The 21097-nt window shown below is 39.7% G+C and overlaps 3 protein-coding genes across 6 annotated transcripts in view; 1 reads left to right on the top strand and 2 right to left on the bottom strand.

Moving 5' to 3' along the window:
* Window positions 1-5972, top strand: part of erc2 (ELKS/RAB6-interacting/CAST family member 2) — a 45552-nt gene extending 39580 nt beyond the window's left edge. For both annotated transcript variants that reach the window (XM_080890422.1, XM_080890421.1), the window contains 6 exons: window positions 2173-2296; window positions 2391-2551; window positions 3597-3744; window positions 4537-5163; window positions 5631-5698; window positions 5836-5972. In XM_080890422.1, coding sequence (XP_080746548.1) covers window positions 2173-2296; window positions 2391-2551; window positions 3597-3744; window positions 4537-5163; window positions 5631-5657 — 1087 coding nt within the window. In that variant the 3' untranslated portion in view covers window positions 5658-5698; window positions 5836-5972. The remainder of the gene's footprint in view (window positions 1-2172; window positions 2297-2390; window positions 2552-3596; window positions 3745-4536; window positions 5164-5630; window positions 5699-5835) is intronic.
* A 4484-nt stretch (window positions 5973-10456) lies between these two features.
* On the bottom strand, window positions 10457-14100 carry creld1a (cysteine-rich with EGF-like domains 1a). 3 transcript variants are annotated; one of them, XM_080890704.1, is made up of 6 exons: window positions 13971-14100; window positions 12844-13074; window positions 12660-12743; window positions 12403-12498; window positions 11713-11853; window positions 10457-11607 (listed from the first exon to the last, which is right to left on the bottom strand). In XM_080890704.1, the coding sequence occupies exons 2-6, from the start codon at window positions 13055-13057 to the stop codon at window positions 11387-11389; spliced, it is 756 nt and encodes a 251-aa protein (XP_080746830.1). In that variant the 5' UTR covers window positions 13058-13074; window positions 13971-14100; the 3' UTR covers window positions 10457-11386. The 3 variants fall into 3 exon arrangements, with proteins under 3 accessions (XP_080746830.1, XP_080746832.1, XP_080746831.1); XM_080890706.1 differs by having other exon boundaries at window positions 12844-13015; XM_080890705.1 differs by lacking the exon at window positions 13971-14100 and adding an exon at window positions 13809-13946 and having other exon boundaries at window positions 12844-13015.
* Window positions 13130-20708, bottom strand: LOC308402095 (uncharacterized protein). Its single transcript, XM_080890703.1, has 15 exons — window positions 20578-20708; window positions 19972-20131; window positions 19455-19689; window positions 18770-18873; window positions 18571-18676; window positions 18442-18483; window positions 18183-18301; window positions 17585-17641; window positions 17423-17483; window positions 17108-17331; window positions 16008-16061; window positions 15870-15924; window positions 15688-15789; window positions 15496-15534; window positions 13130-15411 (listed from the first exon to the last, which is right to left on the bottom strand). Exons 2-15 carry the CDS (start codon window positions 20077-20079, stop codon window positions 14840-14842), a joined length of 1878 nt encoding a protein of 625 aa, XP_080746829.1. The 5' UTR covers window positions 20080-20131; window positions 20578-20708; the 3' UTR covers window positions 13130-14839.
* Between the last annotated feature and the right edge of the window lie 389 nt (window positions 20709-21097).

Here is a 21097-nt window from a genome sequence, read left to right as displayed (position 1 = left end):
CTGTTTGAAGGATTCAAAAATCTTTGTATCAGAGTTACACAGTCTGTTTTTAGTCCGTGGTGCCATTATTTTATTCGCGTACATGATACAAAGATCCCTGGATTCATTTTGATTTCATTTCTTTAGAATGTTTTTGCTTTCTAGTCTGCATCTGTGTCCGTGACTGCTTTTTGATCATTTAAGGAGCTTTTCTACGCGCGTGTGTGTGTGTGTGCACGTGTGCATGTATACACGTGTAAGGGAGAAGGAGTTTGTGTTGCATGTTTATTTTGGGGGCAGCAGTCATCATTAAAACTCATTTATCTGTGCACTGATGATGTAAAGTGGGAAAAAAGTCCACAAATATTTTGCTGCATGAGCAATCACAGCAAATTAAACAGCCATGTGAAATTTTAAGCAAATATGAAGTTCAAACCTTAAAGATCAAGGGTTGTACTTCATATAAATGCAAATCATCAGGTCATAATGTTGTGAATATATGTCCAGATAGGCATATATTGCTTGCCATTTATTTGCACCACATGCTACACTCATTTTTTACTGTTTTGGCGTGTTTCTGTGGTGATGCTTGGTAAAGTCACACAGTAAATTCAGTCACACCGGTGTTGCAGCAAACTGTCAATATAAAAATTGCAGTTTTATAAGCAAATGTTTTGTAATTTGTAACCCTAACTAAAAACGCATTGTATATACTGTAAATGTTTTAATACTAATAATACTGCAAATAATGCACGCATCAGCACCTTTATCTATAGAACTTGGTGTGATTTACCCACTTGCTTTGACTTCTTTACTTTTTTTACATTTTATTTGAACTTGCTATACTTCCTTGTGTTCTTGTGGAAATAGCTTCCTGCTAACACACTTTAAGACACACAAATATACACCCTTTTGTGTCTTTTTGTGGCGTTGGTTGTTTGTAGTAGCTTATTGTATAAGTGTCTGCCCTCAGCTAATGTTTGCTGTTGCCACGAGCACGCTTCCCCTTCTCATTCCAGCCACCCATCTGCTCGCCTCACCCCAAGTCACCCTCTGTGACCCAGCCACCCTTGCACCCTCATATCCCATTAACACCACCTAACAGACCCTATTTTCTAGTGCCCCCTTCTTCCTGCTTTCCATCCCAACCTGCCCCCACGTGCCCTGCCTAGCTTGCTCTACGAGATACTAAAGGAAAAGATCAGCCCTAGTGGCCTGCATGAATAGAGCTGCTGTGCTCCACGTCTACACGCGCTCAGTGTGGGGTGCTGTAGTAGGTAGGGTCTGGACTGAGCCCTCAGTCCTGAAGTGTGTCAGTTCAGTCAGGTCTTTTCTGTCTGAACAACCCTGCATCCATAACTGATTCTCCCACTAGCTCCCTTCTTGCCCACTTGATCAAACCACCGTTGGCTTCCTCTCCTTTTGCTCGACTCTCCAACCTGTCCTCTCCTCTTATTTTTGCCCGGCTAACTTTTGCCTGACTAAATGCATGTCTGCCACTTCCAGGCTTGGCAGAAGATGCACATGGGCCCTTGTTTTCAGAGAAGGTGCATCCTGCATTAGCTGTGTCAGGCTGCAGAGCAGTGACTGCCACAGGCGTGTTTGTAATTTTCCATGTTGTTGGATGAGCAATGAACGCAGCGTGATCTCCTCTGGGTTCACTGTACTTTTTTCTTGTGATTGTTTCTTTATGTTCTGGTTCTAATGTGTCTGTTTTGTTTGTTTTTTACTTTCCTGTGTGTTCTCTTATTTCCTGCTTCCAATGTCTACTTCACTCGTTCCATCAACCCCTTGTCTTCTGCCTTTTCCTTTCCCCATCTGCAGTCTAGCTCCCAGGTAAGTAATGACCCTGCTCCCATTACATCCCCATTTCTTCCTAACTCCATCCTAACACTGGTGCTTAAACCTGTGATTTATCTCAGCAATGCAATTAACATGAAGCTATCGCTACATCTGTGATGCTCATGTTTTGTTGTTGTCCTGGTGATCTCATAAGCGGTACTATTTTGAAACTGAATACATTCAAAATGCACTTGACATGATCGCCCATTGCTGTACTGGCTTTGCTTGTTTTGTGTTTCACATTTTTGTTGTGGTTTTGGGTATAAAATGCACCCATTTCATAAGTCTACATATTTTTCATATAACTCTACTGACTTTTAATGAAAATGCACAAATTTTGTGGTTTTGCAGACAAGGGGGTAAAGATCAAGCTAAAAAGGGTTCAAACATCAAACTGGGGCTGCAAGGTGACAAGAAAGGCTTGGGACAGGACCCTCGTAAGGACAGCTCCATAGATGGTGGTCACCACTTGAAGGTGATGTACCCTAATAAAAAAAAAATTACCCCTGATGATACACAGTTTAATAATTACCTAATGAGATATATGTCCTTGTTTTCCCAAACGTCAGTTGGAGGAGCTAATGAACACGCTAGAAAGGACGAGGCAAGAGCTGGATGCCACCAAGCAGCGTCTCTCCTCCACACAGCAGTCTTTACAGGAGAGGGACACTCACCTCACCAACATGAGACAAGAACGCAGGAAACAGCTGGAGGAGATCCTTGAAATGAAGTTAGTGTTTTCTGAGATTTGCTGTTAGCAAAAATCAGATTGGCGGTCTACATTTTCAACCTCCTTTTTTAAAAAATGTTCTTGTAATTAAGCCTTGGATTAATTTCTTTTCTCAAAATGTAATCCAGTTCATTTGTTTTTGTCCTTCCCCACCGTCTTTATGAGAAGACAGCCGACATAGCACTGCTAAATTGAAATTTGATTTCATTATCAGAACAAAAAGTAATCTGAAATCCACCACGATGGTCACACTGATATTCAAAACAGTAGCCAATCTACCCAAAATGTCTGTGTAGGTTCCCAGTCATCCAGGTCATTGTAATCTAAGTTTCTTGAAGAGGTTTCACTTCTCATCCAGGAAGCTTCAGTTCTAAGACCAAATGGTGGAGAGTCCCAGTTTTTTTTAAAGGGACAACTCCCACTAGGGAATACCTGGGGCTCTCCACCATTTGGTCTTAGAACTGAAGAAGCTTCTCTGAAGTGAAACCTCTTCAAGAAACTTAAAATAGTCCAATAATTTTTCTTCCCAAGCTCCTTAAATCTACCCAAAAGTCAATATGTGCTGCACATTCACCCTGAGGCCAGATAATGTCCAGAGAAATTGCAGAAAAAAACACAAAATCTCAGACTCTACATGCCTTGGTTAGCTTGTTAAATGTTGAAGTTCATGACAGTTTGGCTTGTATGGGAGAGCCAGAAGAACATGGTAGCACACATCGTAAAAGTGCATCTTAAGAAAAAACTGTCCTGGACAAATGAGATCAATGTGGCGATGTTTGCTAATAATAATTAGCACAAAGTTTGACAAAAACCAAACACAACATATCAGTACAAACACCTCATACCCTGTTAAAGCACAGTGTTGGTGGGGTGATGATTTTGGCTTGTTTTTCAGTCGCAGGGTCTGAGCACCTTGTAATCACTGAGTCGATCATGAGTACCTCTGTATATCAAAGTATTCTAGAGTCAAATGTGAGGCCTTCTATCTGATAGCTAAATCTTTCTGGAGATACTACTGTAGTGTTTTATGTTGTTTTTCTTTCAGACAACAAGCTCTGCTGGCAGCAATTAGTGAGAAAGATGCTAATATTGCACTGCTGGAACTGTCTGCCTCGAATAAAAAGAAGACCCAGGAGGAGGTGCTAGCCCTCAAGAGGGAGCGGGACAAACTGATGCACCAGCTCAAACAACATGTTAGTACTGCAGCATACTTCCAAGGAAATTTCTCTCTGCCGATGCTTGTTGCCAAAATAAAAAATGTAGCTGTACAAGTCAGCTAAACAATTTTCTACAAGGTTATCACTGCATGACCACTTTGCAAGTTCAGAGTCATTTTTCTGCTTTTATTTCTTAAGTCTTTGTTAATTCCAGACTAGTACTAAAATGAAGTGATGTCATTATCATCTCAATTTGCAAATAATTTGTGGCCGTAAACATCAGAGTTGAATAAGAAGTCTGTGCCTCCAAGACTTCAGTTTTGCAGCAGTCTCAAATATTCCGTTTTTTAATTTTTTTTTTATTTTAAGCTAACTCAAATTTTAAAGCGTACAGCTCTAGTATGATTTACACACGTAAAATTCTGGCAGAGGCAATCTGGCCACTTTTCTGTCTCTAGTTTTTGTCTTATGTCACCTTGGAAGCACATAAACTGATCCTTGAACAGTGGATGGTCACCTGGAATCGTACTGTAGTTTAACCACAGACGGTATATAAAGAATGGAGGAAGCCTCTAGGCCTAAAGCCATTGTAAATGTGTCTAAGAGTTATACATTCTTTCTAACTGCCAGTAGGAGGTGAGAGTTGTTGCTCATCTTAATCAGTAGTTTTAAGCCTTATTTAATACAACCTGATTTTTATGTTATGAATTAGGACAGCGACAGTTACTTTGTTACTGACAAGTTGCTGCCATGTACTGCAAGTGTGCAGTCTCCTCACTTCTGCCAACTGCAGAGCGTCATGCACTGACCTCTGCCCTCCTCCTACAGACACAAAGCAGAATGAAGCTGATAGCCGACAACTATGAAGACGAGCAATATCATCCACATGCTCCTCACCACCCCCAGTCTCAGCCCCCACATGCTCCACCTCAGCCCCAGCCCCAGTATTCCCACGCTCCCCACCCTCAACAGACTCCATATCCACACGCCCCGCACCCGCAACATCCGCAACACCAACAGCACCCACAGCACCTGCAACACCCACAGCACCCACAGGCATCCCAGCAACACCCACACCCACAGCAGCCACAGATGCAGTACCCTCACCCTCCTCACCAGCAACATCCTCAGCACCCTCAGCCACCTCCCCAGCACCAACAGCACCCACGCCCTCCACAGCCCCAGCACCCTCACCAACAGCACCCCCAGCATCCTCAGCAGCACCCACATGGGCATCTGCCTCCGCAGCACCCTCACCCTCAGCACCCACACGGACCTCCGCAACAGGGGCCACACCCCCAACATCCACACCCTCAGCACCCCCAGCACCCCCAGCACCCTCAGCATCCCCAACACCCTCACCATGCCCAACATCCACGTCACCCGTCGCCCCACCATCGCGGGGGACCAGCCCGAGGACCCCCGCATGCTGGTCATCGCCCTTCCCCAGACCAGGTAAGATCACACATGTTATCTCTGTTATTAAATGCTATTTACAACATGTTTCAAAGGTCAGCACTGACGTCTTTTTGATATGGAAAAGTAAAAATGTCTTAAAACTCAGTTAATCTAATAACTGTGACCAACAAATGCCACAAGCTACATACTGTACTTGCATGTGACACAGATATCTGTGATAATCTCAGCCATGATGGTTAGAAGTTTGCTTTGACAGACTGTCAAATACACAGTAGCACAGTAGTTGGACAATAGATGCAATGTTAAAATTCTGTTGTAGAGAAATAGTTGTGACATTAAGCGAACAAAGAATTAACCGCTGACATCGCTCCAGTCACCAGATGTTGGTCTCAATAAATAAGACACAGTTTCAGTCCCTCCAGTTCTCAATGCTGCTTTGAATAAAAGCAACATAACAGCTTCTGCTGCTTTCTTCTCCTCATGCATAACGCTGCCAACGACAGGATGACGAGGAGGGCATTTGGGCATAATCCTTGCTGTGACAACCAAAGCTCTAATGTTGTTTTGAGGGGTGAGAAATATTTAAGACTTTCTTAATTTTACTTCTTTGCCAGCGGAGTCTGTGGTGTTTTGTAAAAATCTCAGCATGTTTGTCAGATTTATATTTTTATCTTTATATATCTTTGTATTTTTTTTTCTCACATTCAGATGATTCAGTCACTACTGGAGGAGCACAGCCATGCCATGATGTTGTAACACTACCCAACTAAATATTTATTACCTCCACTCAATCAGTACCCAGCAACGGGACCTTTTTTTCCCAGGAAGAGGAGGGGGAACTCAGGTGTGCAGGTCATGCATAGAGACTGACAGCTGAGCAGGTATTTCACCCATCTGGACACGCATAGACATGCTGTAGTGAACATTATATTAATTACACTAAAAGAAAAATCTTTCCAAACTGAAACTTCCACTGTCTCCTTCATGTTCTGTTTAAGGTGATGTGGGAGCTCTTCTTGGTGTGAACAGGACAAGACGCACTCCACTTCACACAACATTAGATATTCACAACTGAAATGGAAGGAGAGAGAACGATATGGAGAAAGAGATGTTCTGTGTGTGTCTAATTGTTGCTTGGAGATGTGATTAACACGGGAGCACTGTATCAGAGGTTACACCGAGGTCAACTCACCTGTCTGTCACAAGTTCAGGCCAACGGCGCTCTCTTGATCCACCCAGCAGAGATCTCATGACCGTCTGTCAGCCCAGTATTTCTTCCTTCCTCCTTCTTCCTTTGACTGGTTCAAGATCATGGTTGTCTTGCTGACTGTTTCACCTGCCTGACTCCTCTGGCTCTGGTTGGCTCCTCCGCCTGACTCTTGTCATGGTTTTTCAATCCTCACTGCCCTCCTGACTCACCTGGTGACATCTGACCCCTCTGCCTGGCTGTCATGACCTTCGGCGTGTTGTAATCATCAGATTGTTTTGCTGAGCTATATTTTCCCTCCGTGGCACGCAGTGACTTCTTCCTTTCTTTTTCTTTTTTTAACCTTTTTACCTGCCATGTGTTTCTTCAGCATTTCTAAACGTGACGTGGTGTCCCTTTACTAGCATGTTCCACACAGTCCAGATTAAGTGGTTTTAGGGTTTCTTTTGTCATTTCTTGTTGGTAAAACGAAGAGCTTTGATCTGACTGATGACAGGCTTGAGCCTTGCCTGCAACATCAAGAGGTCTCTGTGGCTGTGCAAGCAGGGCCTTCCAGTTCTCTGGCTAGTTTTAGCCTTAAGGCTGTGGCTGCACTGGATTTTATCTTCATCTTACCTCATTTTAATCAAAAGTAGTCAAAAAAAGAAATAAACTATGCAGATGTAAACATAGAGTGAATGCATTCCCATCCTTACTTAAATCAAGTCAAAATGATTTAATTGTCCAATCACAGCAGCCAAGGGAGTGGTCAGAATATATTGATCAGATTATTTAGATTATTTCTGAGACTATGCACCTATGCACCTCCTCTGTGTTGCAGGAATTTTTACTAATGGTGCTTCTGCTGGTGCTCAAACTAAACGGTGTGAGAAGACCTGGTAAAGAGCATCTTTTAGTCCTTTTACAGTAAAGGGACTTGATCCCACAATGGGCTTCATAAACAACTGTAAAGGAGTTCTTTGTACATATGATTTGACAAATGGGGTTTGTGATCCACAAACAGAGGCTAGGTCCCTCAGCAAATACTGCTACTATAAGCATCATTCTAGACTATAAAGAGAAGGCAGTGTCCAATAGATGTTTATCCTGCAGGTCTATTGGAGCCACTGACACACCAGTGTCTGACCTAGAGTATGCTCCTGCTCCCCTCTCCCTTGTACTCTTCCAGCAGTAGTTTGTGTGACCTCCCCAAACATAGTGACTTGTTTTCTCCTTCTCAACAAGGTGGCCTGTGCCTCGTAAAAACTGTACACATATGATAGATATGAATATATTATACATATAGAGAGAAATCTATAGAGTGTGTCTATATGTGGTCAGAAAATCATTTCAAACTGACAAGATACTATATAAATATATATATATATAATATATATGTTTCTTTTTTCTTCATGGTTATTTTTCTATCTGGCTGGAGGTCTGAGAAATGTCTTATTTAGAGCGTTGAGCGGTGTGATTTTCCTCTGATTTATACTGTATATGAAAACCCCCCTCAGCAGCAAATTTAACATTCCCTGTCTGAAAATACAGGACAGCCCAAATAAAAAAAAATTAAGAGCTTTAGGACAGTTTATGGGAAACAAAGAAGTGTATCCAAATCTATCTAGAAGTTTAGAAAAGGTGACATTATTACATTCCTTTCTTAATGTGAAAAACAACTCAGTTGAAGACCACTTTGCCTGTGGTGACGACTTTGAACAGCGACTTTATTTATTTTTTTAATTTTGCAGCTCGCACAGGTAGCATTGAGATTATGTCTGCTGAACTCAGCAGTCAGAAGCTTGCACTTGTGAGAGGACTATCACAGTTATCACCCAACCGGAGGTTTGAGTGACTCTGTCTGGATGCATTTCCTTCGTGTGTTTGTCGTTGTTGTTGTCTCGTAAGCCGAAGTGATGATGTATGTGACTGTGACAGCTAACCGAGTAGAAAAAAAAAACACACGCGCACACAAATTGTTACAGTATAGTGGAAAAATGAAGTAGACTGTTACAATCCCCAGTTCCTCTCTCTAACCCTCATAGTGCCTGTGTGTCTCCCTTTTATGGCCAAGTGTTGGTTGTTGTATATAAATGTCTTTCCATTTACTCATCACTCCAAGGTGATCTGTGCATCATCTTTTATGTGTCTGCTTCCCACCGTTACGGCTCTGATCCACTGACCAAGAACCAACAGACCGTGTGAAACCTTGCTGTTTGTGTTTACAAATGTTAAGATAAATCCTGACTTGGATGTTTAAAAAAACAAAAGGGAAGACAATGCAAACAGACAGAGGAGCAACAATCCTCTCACTACACCGAGAGGGGGATGAAGTATGAATCCTCTATTTTCAGGTCCTTATCTACTGAATACTTGAAGTAGGGAGTTCTCCTACCATGAAATAGTAACATATGATTTACATGGTAGACGACATTTCAATTGTGCCCATGCATGTCGATTTTTACATAATGTGCCAACTGAAAGCGATGATGTAAGGATAATCTCCTGTTCTCTATGCAGAGCGATTTCTCTACTGTTGCGTCAAAAAAAGGTTTCGGAGACACCAAGGCTTAGAGGCTGGGACTGGTTTCCTGAGCTTAGACGCAAGAGTAATCTGACATTGCGCGTGGCAGATTTTAGAAGGCAAGGCTTCATCGGTGCCTAGAAACAGATGTGTAGAAAGACTTGAAAAGTCACCAGTAATTTTTGTAAACAGGTTGTTTTTGTTTTACTGCAAATCACTGAAAACTTTGGATTAAACAAATCACTGTGACCAATGCCAGAAACGCTTTTGTTTAACGGAACAAATATTATGTTTACTTTTTTATTATTCATTTTTTTGTATTTAAGTTAGCTTTATTTTTTCTATTTTTTCGGTGCACTGAACATGCCAGTTTGAGACTGTACTATTTGTATAGGTAAATGTTTTGAGGTGTACAGTAAAAACCAAGGAGCAAACTAAATGTGTCCAGCATGCTGAATGATTATTCGTGTGAACGTGAGCTAATCTCCCATAAAGCATCATTCCTCATACATTAATTGCATCTGCATCGTGCATTGTGACGGTGTGATGTTGTGTTTGAGAGTGATGTGTGTCTCACTTACTGTGTCCCCTTAGTAGACAGCCTGTGCAGTTCTGTGAGAGTGCAGCATGTTCTTGGAGTTGCTGGTGTAAATGCATTCAGAAAAGAGGGATGTGTGCGTGCATAACTGCAATTTATTTGTTTATGAGTGCGTGTATGTTGTTGTGTGAATGCACAAGATAAAACTATTTAAAAAAAACTGAACAAAAACAACAACAACTTTATAAAGAGAAAGTCCCTAAATTAAAAAAAAAAAAAAAGTGAGATTGAGTAAGTTTGGGGAAAAAAAAAAGCATGGATACTCTGTAATGTTTTGTTTTATAAAAACTATAGGAGGCTGTCCTCAGTGCCCCAGTTTGCTATTGTATGTGCTGTATCAGAATATTACTATTGAGTGTTGGCCAGCTTGTTTATATCCATCAAATAAAGGTGACTTTCTTTCTGTCTGCGTTTGTGATTTTTCAACTAAAATCACTTAAACAGTTGCTACTTTATACATAAACTTTGTCTACCTTCTTTAAGTTAAAACCTGATTTAATGCTCACTGAAGATGACTGATTCAGAATAACTGTATGTAAAGTATTTATTTGAGCATTTATACCTTGAAAAATGTGCACATGGAAAGCATTGAACATAACAGCTTTACTACAAATTTCCATACACCAACACAAATCAGGATCCTAATGAGGACATATAATCTTTCCTTTAGTTTGTGCTGACAGCAAAAAGCAAAGATGAAAACCAGCACAGAGAGACTTTGACTTCAGAAACATGAACAGGTAGAAATGGAGGCAGCAGCCTAACTGCTCATCGCTGCTTTTGCTACATGTTAAAGTTCAGGGTCTGGCTGCTGAGCTGGGGTCCACATGCCTTGGACCATCATCTGTAAACTATAAAGATGGTTATGTTGGGAAATTTTAAATAGATCACCAGTTTGTGAAATACTGAGACCAGGCTGTCTGGCAACAACAACCTTGACATAGTCAAAGTCACTTAAATCATTAGCCAACTATATATTTGCATAAACGGCAGCTGAACAGGTGTACCTAAAAAAAAAAAAAAAAAAAAAAAAAAAGGGTGGTGAAAGCATCCTCTCATTGTATTTTGGCTGCTCCAAATACAGAGAAAAAAAACCCCAATCGTTGGTCATTTCTAATGCAGTACATACAAATAACAGCAGCATTTTATATGGAAAACTGGCCATGGTCATTACCTTGGACTGCTGCAGGAGCACAACATTAATGTGTTTGTTTGATATATATAATAATCTAAACACATGACTTTCTTCCTAAGCCTTCTGCTAAGATACCTTCTCCCCCCTTTGTTTAGATCTTTAGTTTGGATTCTTTGGCTCTTACTTGTGTAAAGTGAGACAACATTCACCGTGGTATTTAGATGTCTGCAGCTTCATTAACGTCCTTGTGAGAAAGATACTTGAGACCCTGAAAGTCAGTTTTTCCTGGGTGCCTGTGCCAATACTTTTAAAGATTTAACAGGTTTTACTTGAATCTCCGTAATCAAACTCACTAAAACTGCAATGTGCACATAGAATTCAAGACATCTGTAATTTTATTCTACGAAATAAGACGATGTTAGATACCACCAAATGCACTTCAACTCTTTAGCTGCTTAACTGAATCAACCTTTTGTAATCTCACTGCACAAATATATTTTCTTTTCCGTACTCCATAAGGACCATGATATCACACACTGACTTATGGAAAAACAATTTAAATCCATGAGTCTGAGAAAAATCTGCAGACTTGCAGAAGATAAGGCACACTAAATGTCACCCTCCTGAATCAAAAATTTTTATAAGCAGCATAAACTTAAAGTAATAGTTTATACACTTTAACAAACAAGACATTTTTAAAAGCACATATTATATTCCACACAATACAAAATAATGCAAAACTCCATGGCCACTCTAAGCAGCAGCGCATTGGTTTGTCCATTTCCTGTAAAGTTCTCTTTGCAAAAGTCTGCAACTCTAATGTCCCTTTACAAAGCTGTTTAACAATCGGTCGCCTCGATCAGAAAGCCAGTAACCCGCCATGGCTGCCAATGCTCCCATAAACACAGATGTGTAGACCAAATCTCCCTTTGCTGCAAGTGTTGCCAGAGCACAAAGGACCACCCCAAAAAACATCTGCTTCAGTATCTCCACCTCATCATCCTGGATATCCTCAAATAGACCTTTCTCCTCAAAATCTGCAGAAGGGTGGGAGAAAAGAAGAATTCAGTTTGGTTTCCTTTGAGCAAATTTTCTGTTCATGTATTTGTAAGTGTCCATGGTTAACATTAGGTGGCACTCACGAGGCAACTGCTTTTTCACGCAAACACTGTCCATGCGGATGAATCCTTCAGCGCAGTCACAACGGAAAGATCCTTCTGTGTTGGTACAAATCTCATCGAGACCATGGCAGGCAAGCACACGGTCACTGCATTCATCTATATCTGAGCAAAACAATAGCAACAGAATGGTCAGACTTTTTAAGCAGCTAGAACTTTGGAGCTCTACTTTTCCACCATGTACCTGCATCATTATTTTTCACCTACTTTTTGCTCTGTCTGTCATATAGAGTGAAACTAGTACATATAGCTAGCGATGCTTTACTGAGTCATTTGTTTGCTTTTGGTTCACATTTAATCATCTACTAGTATCTCCTCCTTCATAGCCTGGTTGCACTCAATGGTGTTTTTGCCTCAAGTTTTGTTGTTTTGACCTCTAATGGGAACAATTTTCTTGCATATTTTTTCAGTGTACTCTTTTCACTGGAGGCTGACATACAAGCTCTTTCTTCAAACACACCTGAGCTTGTCTCATTTTTGTGCATTTTGTGCTATTTTTAAGGCAACAATATTGCAAAAACACTTTTATATTGTGAGAAAGAATCATACCAGGTATTTTATTACAACACAATATGGCACAGGCCAGTTTTACAGTGTTCCAGCATTTTTGGAACTCATGCATATATCATGCACAAACTATTCTCTTGTATTTACCCAAACACTTGGATCCTGTCAGTCTGTACCCAGAAGCACATTTCCTGCAGCGTGCTGGTCCGCTACCCAAGCAGCCCACACAGGCCACGTCGCAGCCTGAGAAAAGAGGGGTCATTTCCTTTTTTTAATCCACTGCCTGCATTGCATTCTTAAGCTGCTGCAAATAATAAGCAAACAAGTGAGCAATAGGTCCAATTCTTAATTTTCTGCATGAGTATCCAACATAGTTTCTTTAACACCAACTCTAAGGCACTGACCTCTGCACTCAAAGGATCCTTCTGTATTAAAGCAGTAACTGTTTGGAGGACAGTTACCCAGCTGTGTGCCACACTCATCGATGTCTAAAACATAACATTTAAAAATGTAAAAACACCTTTTTAAAAAAATTTAATATATAAGTGATAATGTCTTGACTCCAGAAAGAAGCTCTGTATACAGTACCTACACAGATCTTATTATGGAGTGTCCATCCATCTCTGCATTCCTCACACTGGTCATTTTCTGGCCCTGAACACAAACTGCAGCTATCTGGACAACTGCTCACCTGAACAGCCAGCAGACTCCATAGACAAACACCCTGAAGCAGGTTTCTGTGGAGACTCTTCATGCCCATCTGGCCAGAAGATGAAACTATGAATTTGCTCCAAAATACCATGTCTTTACGAAATGGTGCTTGTGTTAGTAGAGATAAAGTGAGATTTATCTGTTTACTTCATGACAATATCAGTTATTTTCCACAATTATATTTAATGGTCTCCAACACTGCTTCACAATATTTCACACATAACACAAACGTTTTTGTTTTGTTTTGACACAGGTTTTATATATTAAAGTTTTACATATAAACAAAGGTTGCTTAAAAATACACAAAAATACTACTACAGTTCTGAAAGCTATATCAATTAACTGCTATTATCAACAGTTACTGGAACATCACAGATATATCATATCAAAGGTATTTGTTGTCTTATATGTTCTGACTGTTTTTTATTTATTGATTGATTTTTTTTATTGAACTAAATGCTGAAAAAAAGAGGCTTGTGGTAATTTAGAAATGATGTCATCACCTAGTTTGCCCAGTAGAGTGGTTACATTGTTTACATTGTACTCAATATTATCTGCAGCTGTAGCAAATTATGCACCACACTTGAGCAGAAATTATTAAGTTGCTATAAAGCTAATAAATTTTGTTTTACTTCCCGAAAAGTCTAAAAATGGAAACCTCCAGTATTGGCTGGGGTAACAGAATACATTGCTTAACACACCCTAATTAGGATTTTCCATATAAAGGATATTAACTTCTAAAATATTCTTAGTTAATTTATTTGTTCCACCACTGTTTGGTTCAATATAAAAACGAACATTAACATAAACAAACAAACAAAACCAAAAGAAACCGGACGTACTCGGTTACCGTGCTTCTAAATATAAAGTAGCCTTGATGCCAGTCTCTGGTTCTTCATGTTTCACGTTGAAAAAAAAAACATATCAGCCGACAGAAAATCTGACACTAAAACAAGCAACACGACCAGCAACAAACTGACTCTGAAATGAAGAGTATTCGTTACCTTCGCGCTGCTATAGGGTGAAACGGGCAGAAAACTTTAAAAGAAGTGAATCCAAGACAGACCCGCTTGACACATGACCCGGCTGTTGGCTACATTGTGTTCGGTTGCAGAGATAACTCACACCTCCCGCGCGGGCGGAGCACATATCCGTCCCAAGACACCGCTCTTACGGAATGTGGTAATACTTATAACAAGTACTTCAGTAAGTCCTTACACTGGCCCAATAAGAGCCGCTGTCCTTCCAAAGACCAATCATAACTCGATGTGTTTTAGCTTTTAAACCAAACAAAAAAACAAAAACAGAGGCAAATATAGTTATAGACAGGTGTGGACAGGCTTCCGTGCACGGTTATTTTTAGTCTGTAGGAGTTACAGTTTTGCAGCTTTGACAATAAGACTATAATCGTTCTTGCTTTCAAAAAATCCCCTAAAAGACCAAAATGAATAGATCATCCAGATTTTTTTGCCGTTGTCTTTGTGTACAGAGATGATCATCTCAAGACATGTCAGGACTTAGTTTATACTGTCAGTTTGTATACACTGTCCTGGTACAGCAGCTGCTTCTGCTTAAGCAGATTTAAAAAATAAAATAAAATAAGGCTTGAAGGTATGTGGAGATTTAGAACAACAGATTATTGGTTATGGTCTCTGTATGGAATTTGTTGACTGTATTTGTATCACTTATCACTGAGTCGGGAGTCTTATTCTTCATTAGCATATCATCTTCATGGCAGCCAACTCTGATGAACATATTCTTCATGTACACAAAAAAGCAATACAGCTTATTAAAGTACATTTGGGGGATTTAAAAGATTTACACGATGATGCCCTCTTGCTGGTCTTGGTCCCTTTTTAGCCATTGGAGTACCTCACCTTCCTCCATATGATCCTCTCTCTGTCTTTGTCACAGTTAGCTCAGCTAGGAGAGACTGATTCTGAGAGGGAAGACTAAACAGTGGCAGCCCCTGAAGAAGCTCTGGTAAACACCTGTCTCTGGTGTGAGTCTCTCTTGGGTGGGAATCAAATTTCACCAGAACGAAACGTTTACCAGCTCTATCAAGGAGCTTGTCAGCTTGAATGAGGGACAGGGAGGCTGTGAACAAATCAGAATACGGTGACCACAGCTTTGGTAGATCATTTTCTTTGTTCCCCATGCTTTCGTTGATAATATCTTTGTTCCAGTGCATCCATTCTTCGGTTCTCTCCAAGGCTCTACGTGTCAGAACCAGCAGAACTCGGCCACCCAGGCTGTTAAGCTCCAGCAGCTGTGAATGCAGCCATGGCAGAGGCCCCCAATTACACTGCTCCCTCCTGCTCCACTGGTCGACAGACACACTGAAGCCCTTGTCGCTGAGGTTGGACCCGATCTGACACACCAACTTAGAAGTGGCATCATCCACGTCTGGGGGGCTCAGCAGGACAACATGACGCATCTTACCAACTTTAGAGAAAGGTAAGTCAGAATTGTATTGTTGTGGGTGTATGTGTATGTGTTTTTTAGTGAAAGTAGAGAAAAAAAACTCACTTTTTACTATCCCACCGTGTTGCCAGCTCCACACCCATCCTATAAAAGTAAGAACAGGTAAATTTAAATCACTGGATTTATCACTACATGGATATTTATCTCTTCACAAATAACTGATTCGCTGCACCGTGAATACGCGATGTTATTGTTAGACTACTAACGCGAAAAAGAAAAGGAAATTTTCAAACTTACCCTTGATAGATTTATGAAAGGACCATAACAACAGCACAGTAATGAAAGCCAGCAGCATAACAGCAGTGGCTAGGAGACTCCAGCGCCACCTGCCAGCTGCAACTAGGAAAAAATAAAATCCCTTTTCAGAAAATAGAAGAATGCTATTCTTTTACAATTTTTAAAATGTGACATGTACCTACCATTGTCATCAAAACAAAATGGACCTAGGTCATGTTCCATTCCCTTTACTCTCATCTGCACAAACAAATAAAAACAAAGGAGTTACCTCTGTTCAGGAATCAGGTATGACTAAGTCTATACATTTTGGAATACTTTACCATCAAACACGGCAAGGGCCGGAGGGGTACATTTTCAAACACAAATGTGTTCACCTGATGAAACAATTGCAAATCCTATTAGTTTATAAAATAGGGTGTTCAGCTAGACACTGTTTTATTTTATTTTTGTCTAATACAGATACATTGATACTAATATTGGTACTTCACTCGTTGCAAATGTCCTTTATTTTCAATTAAGAGCTGGAACAAACTGATATAGTGCATGCAATCCCGATCAAAAGTTTAAGACCACTTGCAAAAATGGCAAAAATTTTTTTGCATGATTGGATCTTAACAAGGTTCCAAGTAGCGCTTCAATATGCAACAAGAAGAAATGGGAGTGAGACAAAACATTTTTGAGCATGTAGTTTTTTGAAAACAACGCTGAAACTGAAACAGGCTGTTTTACAGCTGATCAAAAGGCCAAATCTGTCAAAAAAAATTGATTCATTGTCAAATTCTGTCAGGTAATCACACTGTCACGGTGTTCTGAAGGCAAAAGCAAAAAAAATGTTCCCGTTTTGAGTGTCGTCAGGTTGTTGAACTGCATAAGCAGGGTCGCAAAAAGAGTCTCTTGAAATCCATATACCTGACCGTTTGGACCAAACATGGGACATTGAAAGGTGGAAGAAAGTTTTATTCTCTGATGAGAAAAAATGTAACCTTGATTCCAACGTTACTGGCATGACAAGCAGATCCCACCTGAGATGTTTTCTACAAGCCACAGTGGAAGGGGCGCCATAATTGTCTGAGTTGTTTCAGCACTGTTTTCAATAAATTGCGTGCTCCAAAAAATGTTTTGTCTTTCTTCTTGTTGGATGTTGAAGCTCTACATGGAACCTTGTTAAGATCCAACCATGTAAAATATGAATTTTTTTTTTACCATTTTCAGGTGGTCTTGAAAACAGATAGATAGATAGATAGATAGATAGATAGATAGATAGATAGATAGATAGATAGATAGATAGATAGATAGATAGATAGATAGATAGATAGATAGATAGATAGATAGATAGATAGATAGATAGATAGATAGATAGTAATAGTGAAGAGTCTGAAAAAGAGGAGTGCACGCCTCACTAGGCTGTATCACTTCTTACCCAGAGTCCCTTGATGTTTTGTTTCCATGCAGTGCCATTTTCCAGCTGTTGGCTGAAGGCACTCCTGCTTCGACTGTGTTTCTTAAGCAGCCACACTTTACCATCCAGCCTGCAAGGTGCAGACACGTTCCAGGATAACATTTCTCCAAAGCTGGTCATTTGTACATGGGGCTTTGACACGGTGATATTTTCCCATATGTTCTTTTGTGATTCATTTAGAGAATCTAGGGGAGACACATAGTGAGTTATGATGTCTACATTTCAAGGAGGTAATCATCCCAATTAAATAAATACACATTGCTCAAATTTTCTCACCAGATTTATTGAAGGGGCATTGTAGTGACCGTGTAGACCTTTGTCCATCCTCGTACCACAGCTATAGGACATGTGAATATGTGAATATGATAGTCATATAAGTCTGCATGGGACACAAGACTGCTGATATTAGCCAGGAGAAATCATGTAAAAGAGCTATACCTGGAGACACATGCAGCGGGTTACGGAGTACAGTGGTATGGTCATCCTGTTCCAACTCTGCAGAGTAACATTTAAAATGGCTTCAGCAAAGAGTAGTACAACTTTAGTACAATTTGCCTAATTGCCCAGCTACTTTTGTGGGCAGAGGAAGACAATATTCACTACATTTATCAGGTTATGTTTATCAGGTAGTTACTTTGCAGTGTTAATGATTACTTATTATTATTTGCAGTGCATTTAATAAAGCAGTGAAAGCATTTCCTCCTCAAATTCTCGAATTATTCCTTAAACTAAATACCTTCTTCACACACACTAAAAGTAATAAAATTAGCTTCACCTACACCAGCCATCGAATATTATGATTGTATACTTATTCGTGTTTATATAACATCATGAAAAACTCCACATGATGAGTAATTTCTCCTCTGATGCGTTCTAATAATTTGAAATAAAGTGAAATTTTAATGCTACAGTTTTACTTGGAATGGTGTTTTTGCTTCTTTTACTAAAAAAAAAAGTCAAACCCTTTCCAACCTTTGTACAGAATATAAATGACAAACTATAAATGTCATGAAATTAAGGCACTGATATCACTAACCTGACACCTTCCTTTCTGCTCGTACTGGATGCACATCGAGGGGGGGATCTTATTCCCGTCTTCAAGCTGCAGCTCCACTTGATTCATCTTTGAGTTTACTGCAAATGTGAATTTGGGCACTGAAAAGAGGAAATCAGTGTCAGTTATTAGGTATGTTTTCTCTCTCTCTCTCTCTCTCTCTCTCTCTCTCTCTCTCTCTCTCTCTTTTTGTTGTTTTTTGCTTTAATGCACAGGGACATTGTTTGATTGTGTGTTTTACCTTGACACTCTGGTAAAGTTTTCTGCAGTTCCTGGGAGCACACTGAGAACAAACAGGTATATATGTCACTGTTGCCAGATGTGTAATAAGCTGTAGCTTTATAGTTCAAACGTAATTAAAAATACACACCTTCATTAAAAGAAGGAGCAGCAACCCTTTCAGTTATACTTGAGCTACGGACAATCAGGGAGATTTCAAAGGGAAAGCCATCTGACTGAGTAATCACCACTGAGATCTGTAGAAGTCACATACAGATCAGCGTTAATGAGACAAGTATGCTGGAAGTGAGGCAGTAATGGCAGTGCAAAGTACATGGGGTTTACAATACCTTTAGCTGGTTTTGTTGAGTAAGAGCTTCATTATTCACTGTAAACACCACCTTCTTGCACTTTGGCATGGACGCTTCTGTGCAATAACATACTGTCAATGACCCTGTGGTAACACAGAAACAAACGAAGGTGTGGATAAGAAAGAATTGAAACTTCATTTCCACAATAAGCCAGTAGTCTTATCTGTCAAGACGCTTGACTTATATTGTATTACTAACCATTAGTAACTGAAGCTAGTGGTTTTCACTTGTGCCACTGTTATCTATGACAGCGTTGCAACAAACCTCTGCTTCTTCAGATTGACTTATGAAAAAGCAAATCAGATGTAACTGATTTTTATTGTGAGCTAAATTGTTGTTTTGTTAGCAAAACACGTGTTCATTTCACACGAACCATTTCACAAATAAACTCCATGTTTGCTCATTCATTGTTCCAGTGATGATTCCCAACATGCCAGGACATGTTCTTCTACATCTCACTTGGATGGCTTTCAAAACACATCTGCTTGTATATCGCAGCAAGTAACTCTGACTTTCAAGTAAATAAGAGTCATTGCTCACTGTAGTGGCTTTCCTTCAACCAAGACAAAAGTTTAAAAATTGCATCACATAAAAAGGCACGTTACAGTTTCCTTTTGTTTTAATACAAGGCTGATGTTTGAACTTATAAGTGGATTTCAAATACCTTGTGAAGTGATCTTGTCTTCTCTGTATTCTTCCATTTCTGAGCCAGAGGAGCCTTGATCCTCCGTGTCTTCATCTGGATCGATGTTAAACTCTATGTCTATCACCAAACATAATGCACATGCTGTCTTGTTCGTACAGCAGAGCTTAAAATCTGGTTTTAGTGTCTGAACATCCACAGTGTTTTTGCTGGGATTAACAGGCATCTCATCTTTCATCTTGCATTTAGAGAGACCCTTTAAGGAGAAAAAAAATTGGAGGAAAAACATTTGACTTGTTACTGAATGAGCCTGGGTGGCAATATTTGCAGTTCTGATGACTATGTTATAAAACATAAAACACTCTGATCATATAACCTTTTGTCTGCTTTTAATTAAATGTTTAAGAACAGATAACTTGATTGGTGAAACAGGAAATGAAAATGTTCAGGGACATTATGATAAACTATCAATGAAAACTGTGTTTTATGTACAGGGCATGCCATTGTCGGTGTATTTAAGCACTGTAAATTATAGTACCTGTGAGCAAATGACTTTGTGGCTGTCATGTTCAAAAATCTCCAAGCCATGAAGTGGCATGTGTAGACTCAGTAAAATACACCAGAAGGACCATCCAAGAGCCAACATTCTTCTTTAGGTATCTGCAGCAGTCCTACAGCATTCTTCTACGCATATTTCTCTGAGGGCAACATTCAAACCTTGTTAAGCGAGTAATTTGGCTGCTTCCTGATCATCAGCTGGGTTAGAGATTGGAAGTTATACACATAGAAACTCTATTTGTACAAGGAAGGGAGTGAGGCACTGAGATAAACTATAAACCCACATATATGAATATGTGTTTCACATTTGTTTATGGTCTAGTCAAAAAGAGATAAAAAAAATAAGTTATTTTGTTTAACAGAATAACTTAATCAATACAATTTAGATCTAGCAACTTGACTGGCATTGGCAATCTTTGTGTTGTTAACAAATCCATTACAGTGTTCACTGTTAACTCAATAGTCCTTGCTTAAAACGCATTCAAACATGAAAAATAAGAACACTGTAGTATGACATTAGATAAGACAGGAGTATAATGACATAAAACTACAGCAAAATTAGTAATCTAATAGAGAATAGTCTTACTTTCTTTAAAACCTTGTGTTGTAATCCACTCCAAAGTGTGCATTTCTACTGGGTATTCAGCTCCACACCTTACCAAAGTATCCCACAAGTGCTTGAGTCATGTGAAAATTGCACCACACCGCACGTCATTGTACTGAATCAAGACAAGTCCCTCCCTCTCTCTCCCTGCCTCTCTTTCTTTCTGTTCCTGTCTGCAACCGAGACTCAGCAATGCGCATAATCCTAAAACTTCCTGCTCCGAATTCTTGATTACAGTGTAACCAACACAAACGACAAAGTTCAAAGTCCACAAGGAGGTTTTTTTCTGGGTTTTTTTGTTGTTGTTTTTTTTTAAATCAGAACAAGGTTCAACCTTTATAAGACTAAAGTATTCTTAAACAGTACACAGAGTGTTACTTTAACAGTTAACAGTTCCTATTTGGGTTTTTTGTTCTGTTTTTTTGGACAGCACTTGATAATGTGTTCTCTGTGCCTTTGTCAAAAATTCCTTGTGTTGCTGTTTTTGGTATACTGTGCCTAG

The sequence above is a fragment of the Rhamphochromis sp. 'chilingali' genome (assembly GCF_963969265.1).
Source record: "Rhamphochromis sp. 'chilingali' genome assembly, chromosome: 9".
NCBI lineage: Eukaryota > Metazoa > Chordata > Actinopteri > Cichliformes > Cichlidae > Rhamphochromis > Rhamphochromis sp. 'chilingali'.
The sequence above is the reverse complement of the archived record's forward strand: the minus strand, read 5'-3'. Positions and strand labels throughout refer to the sequence as shown.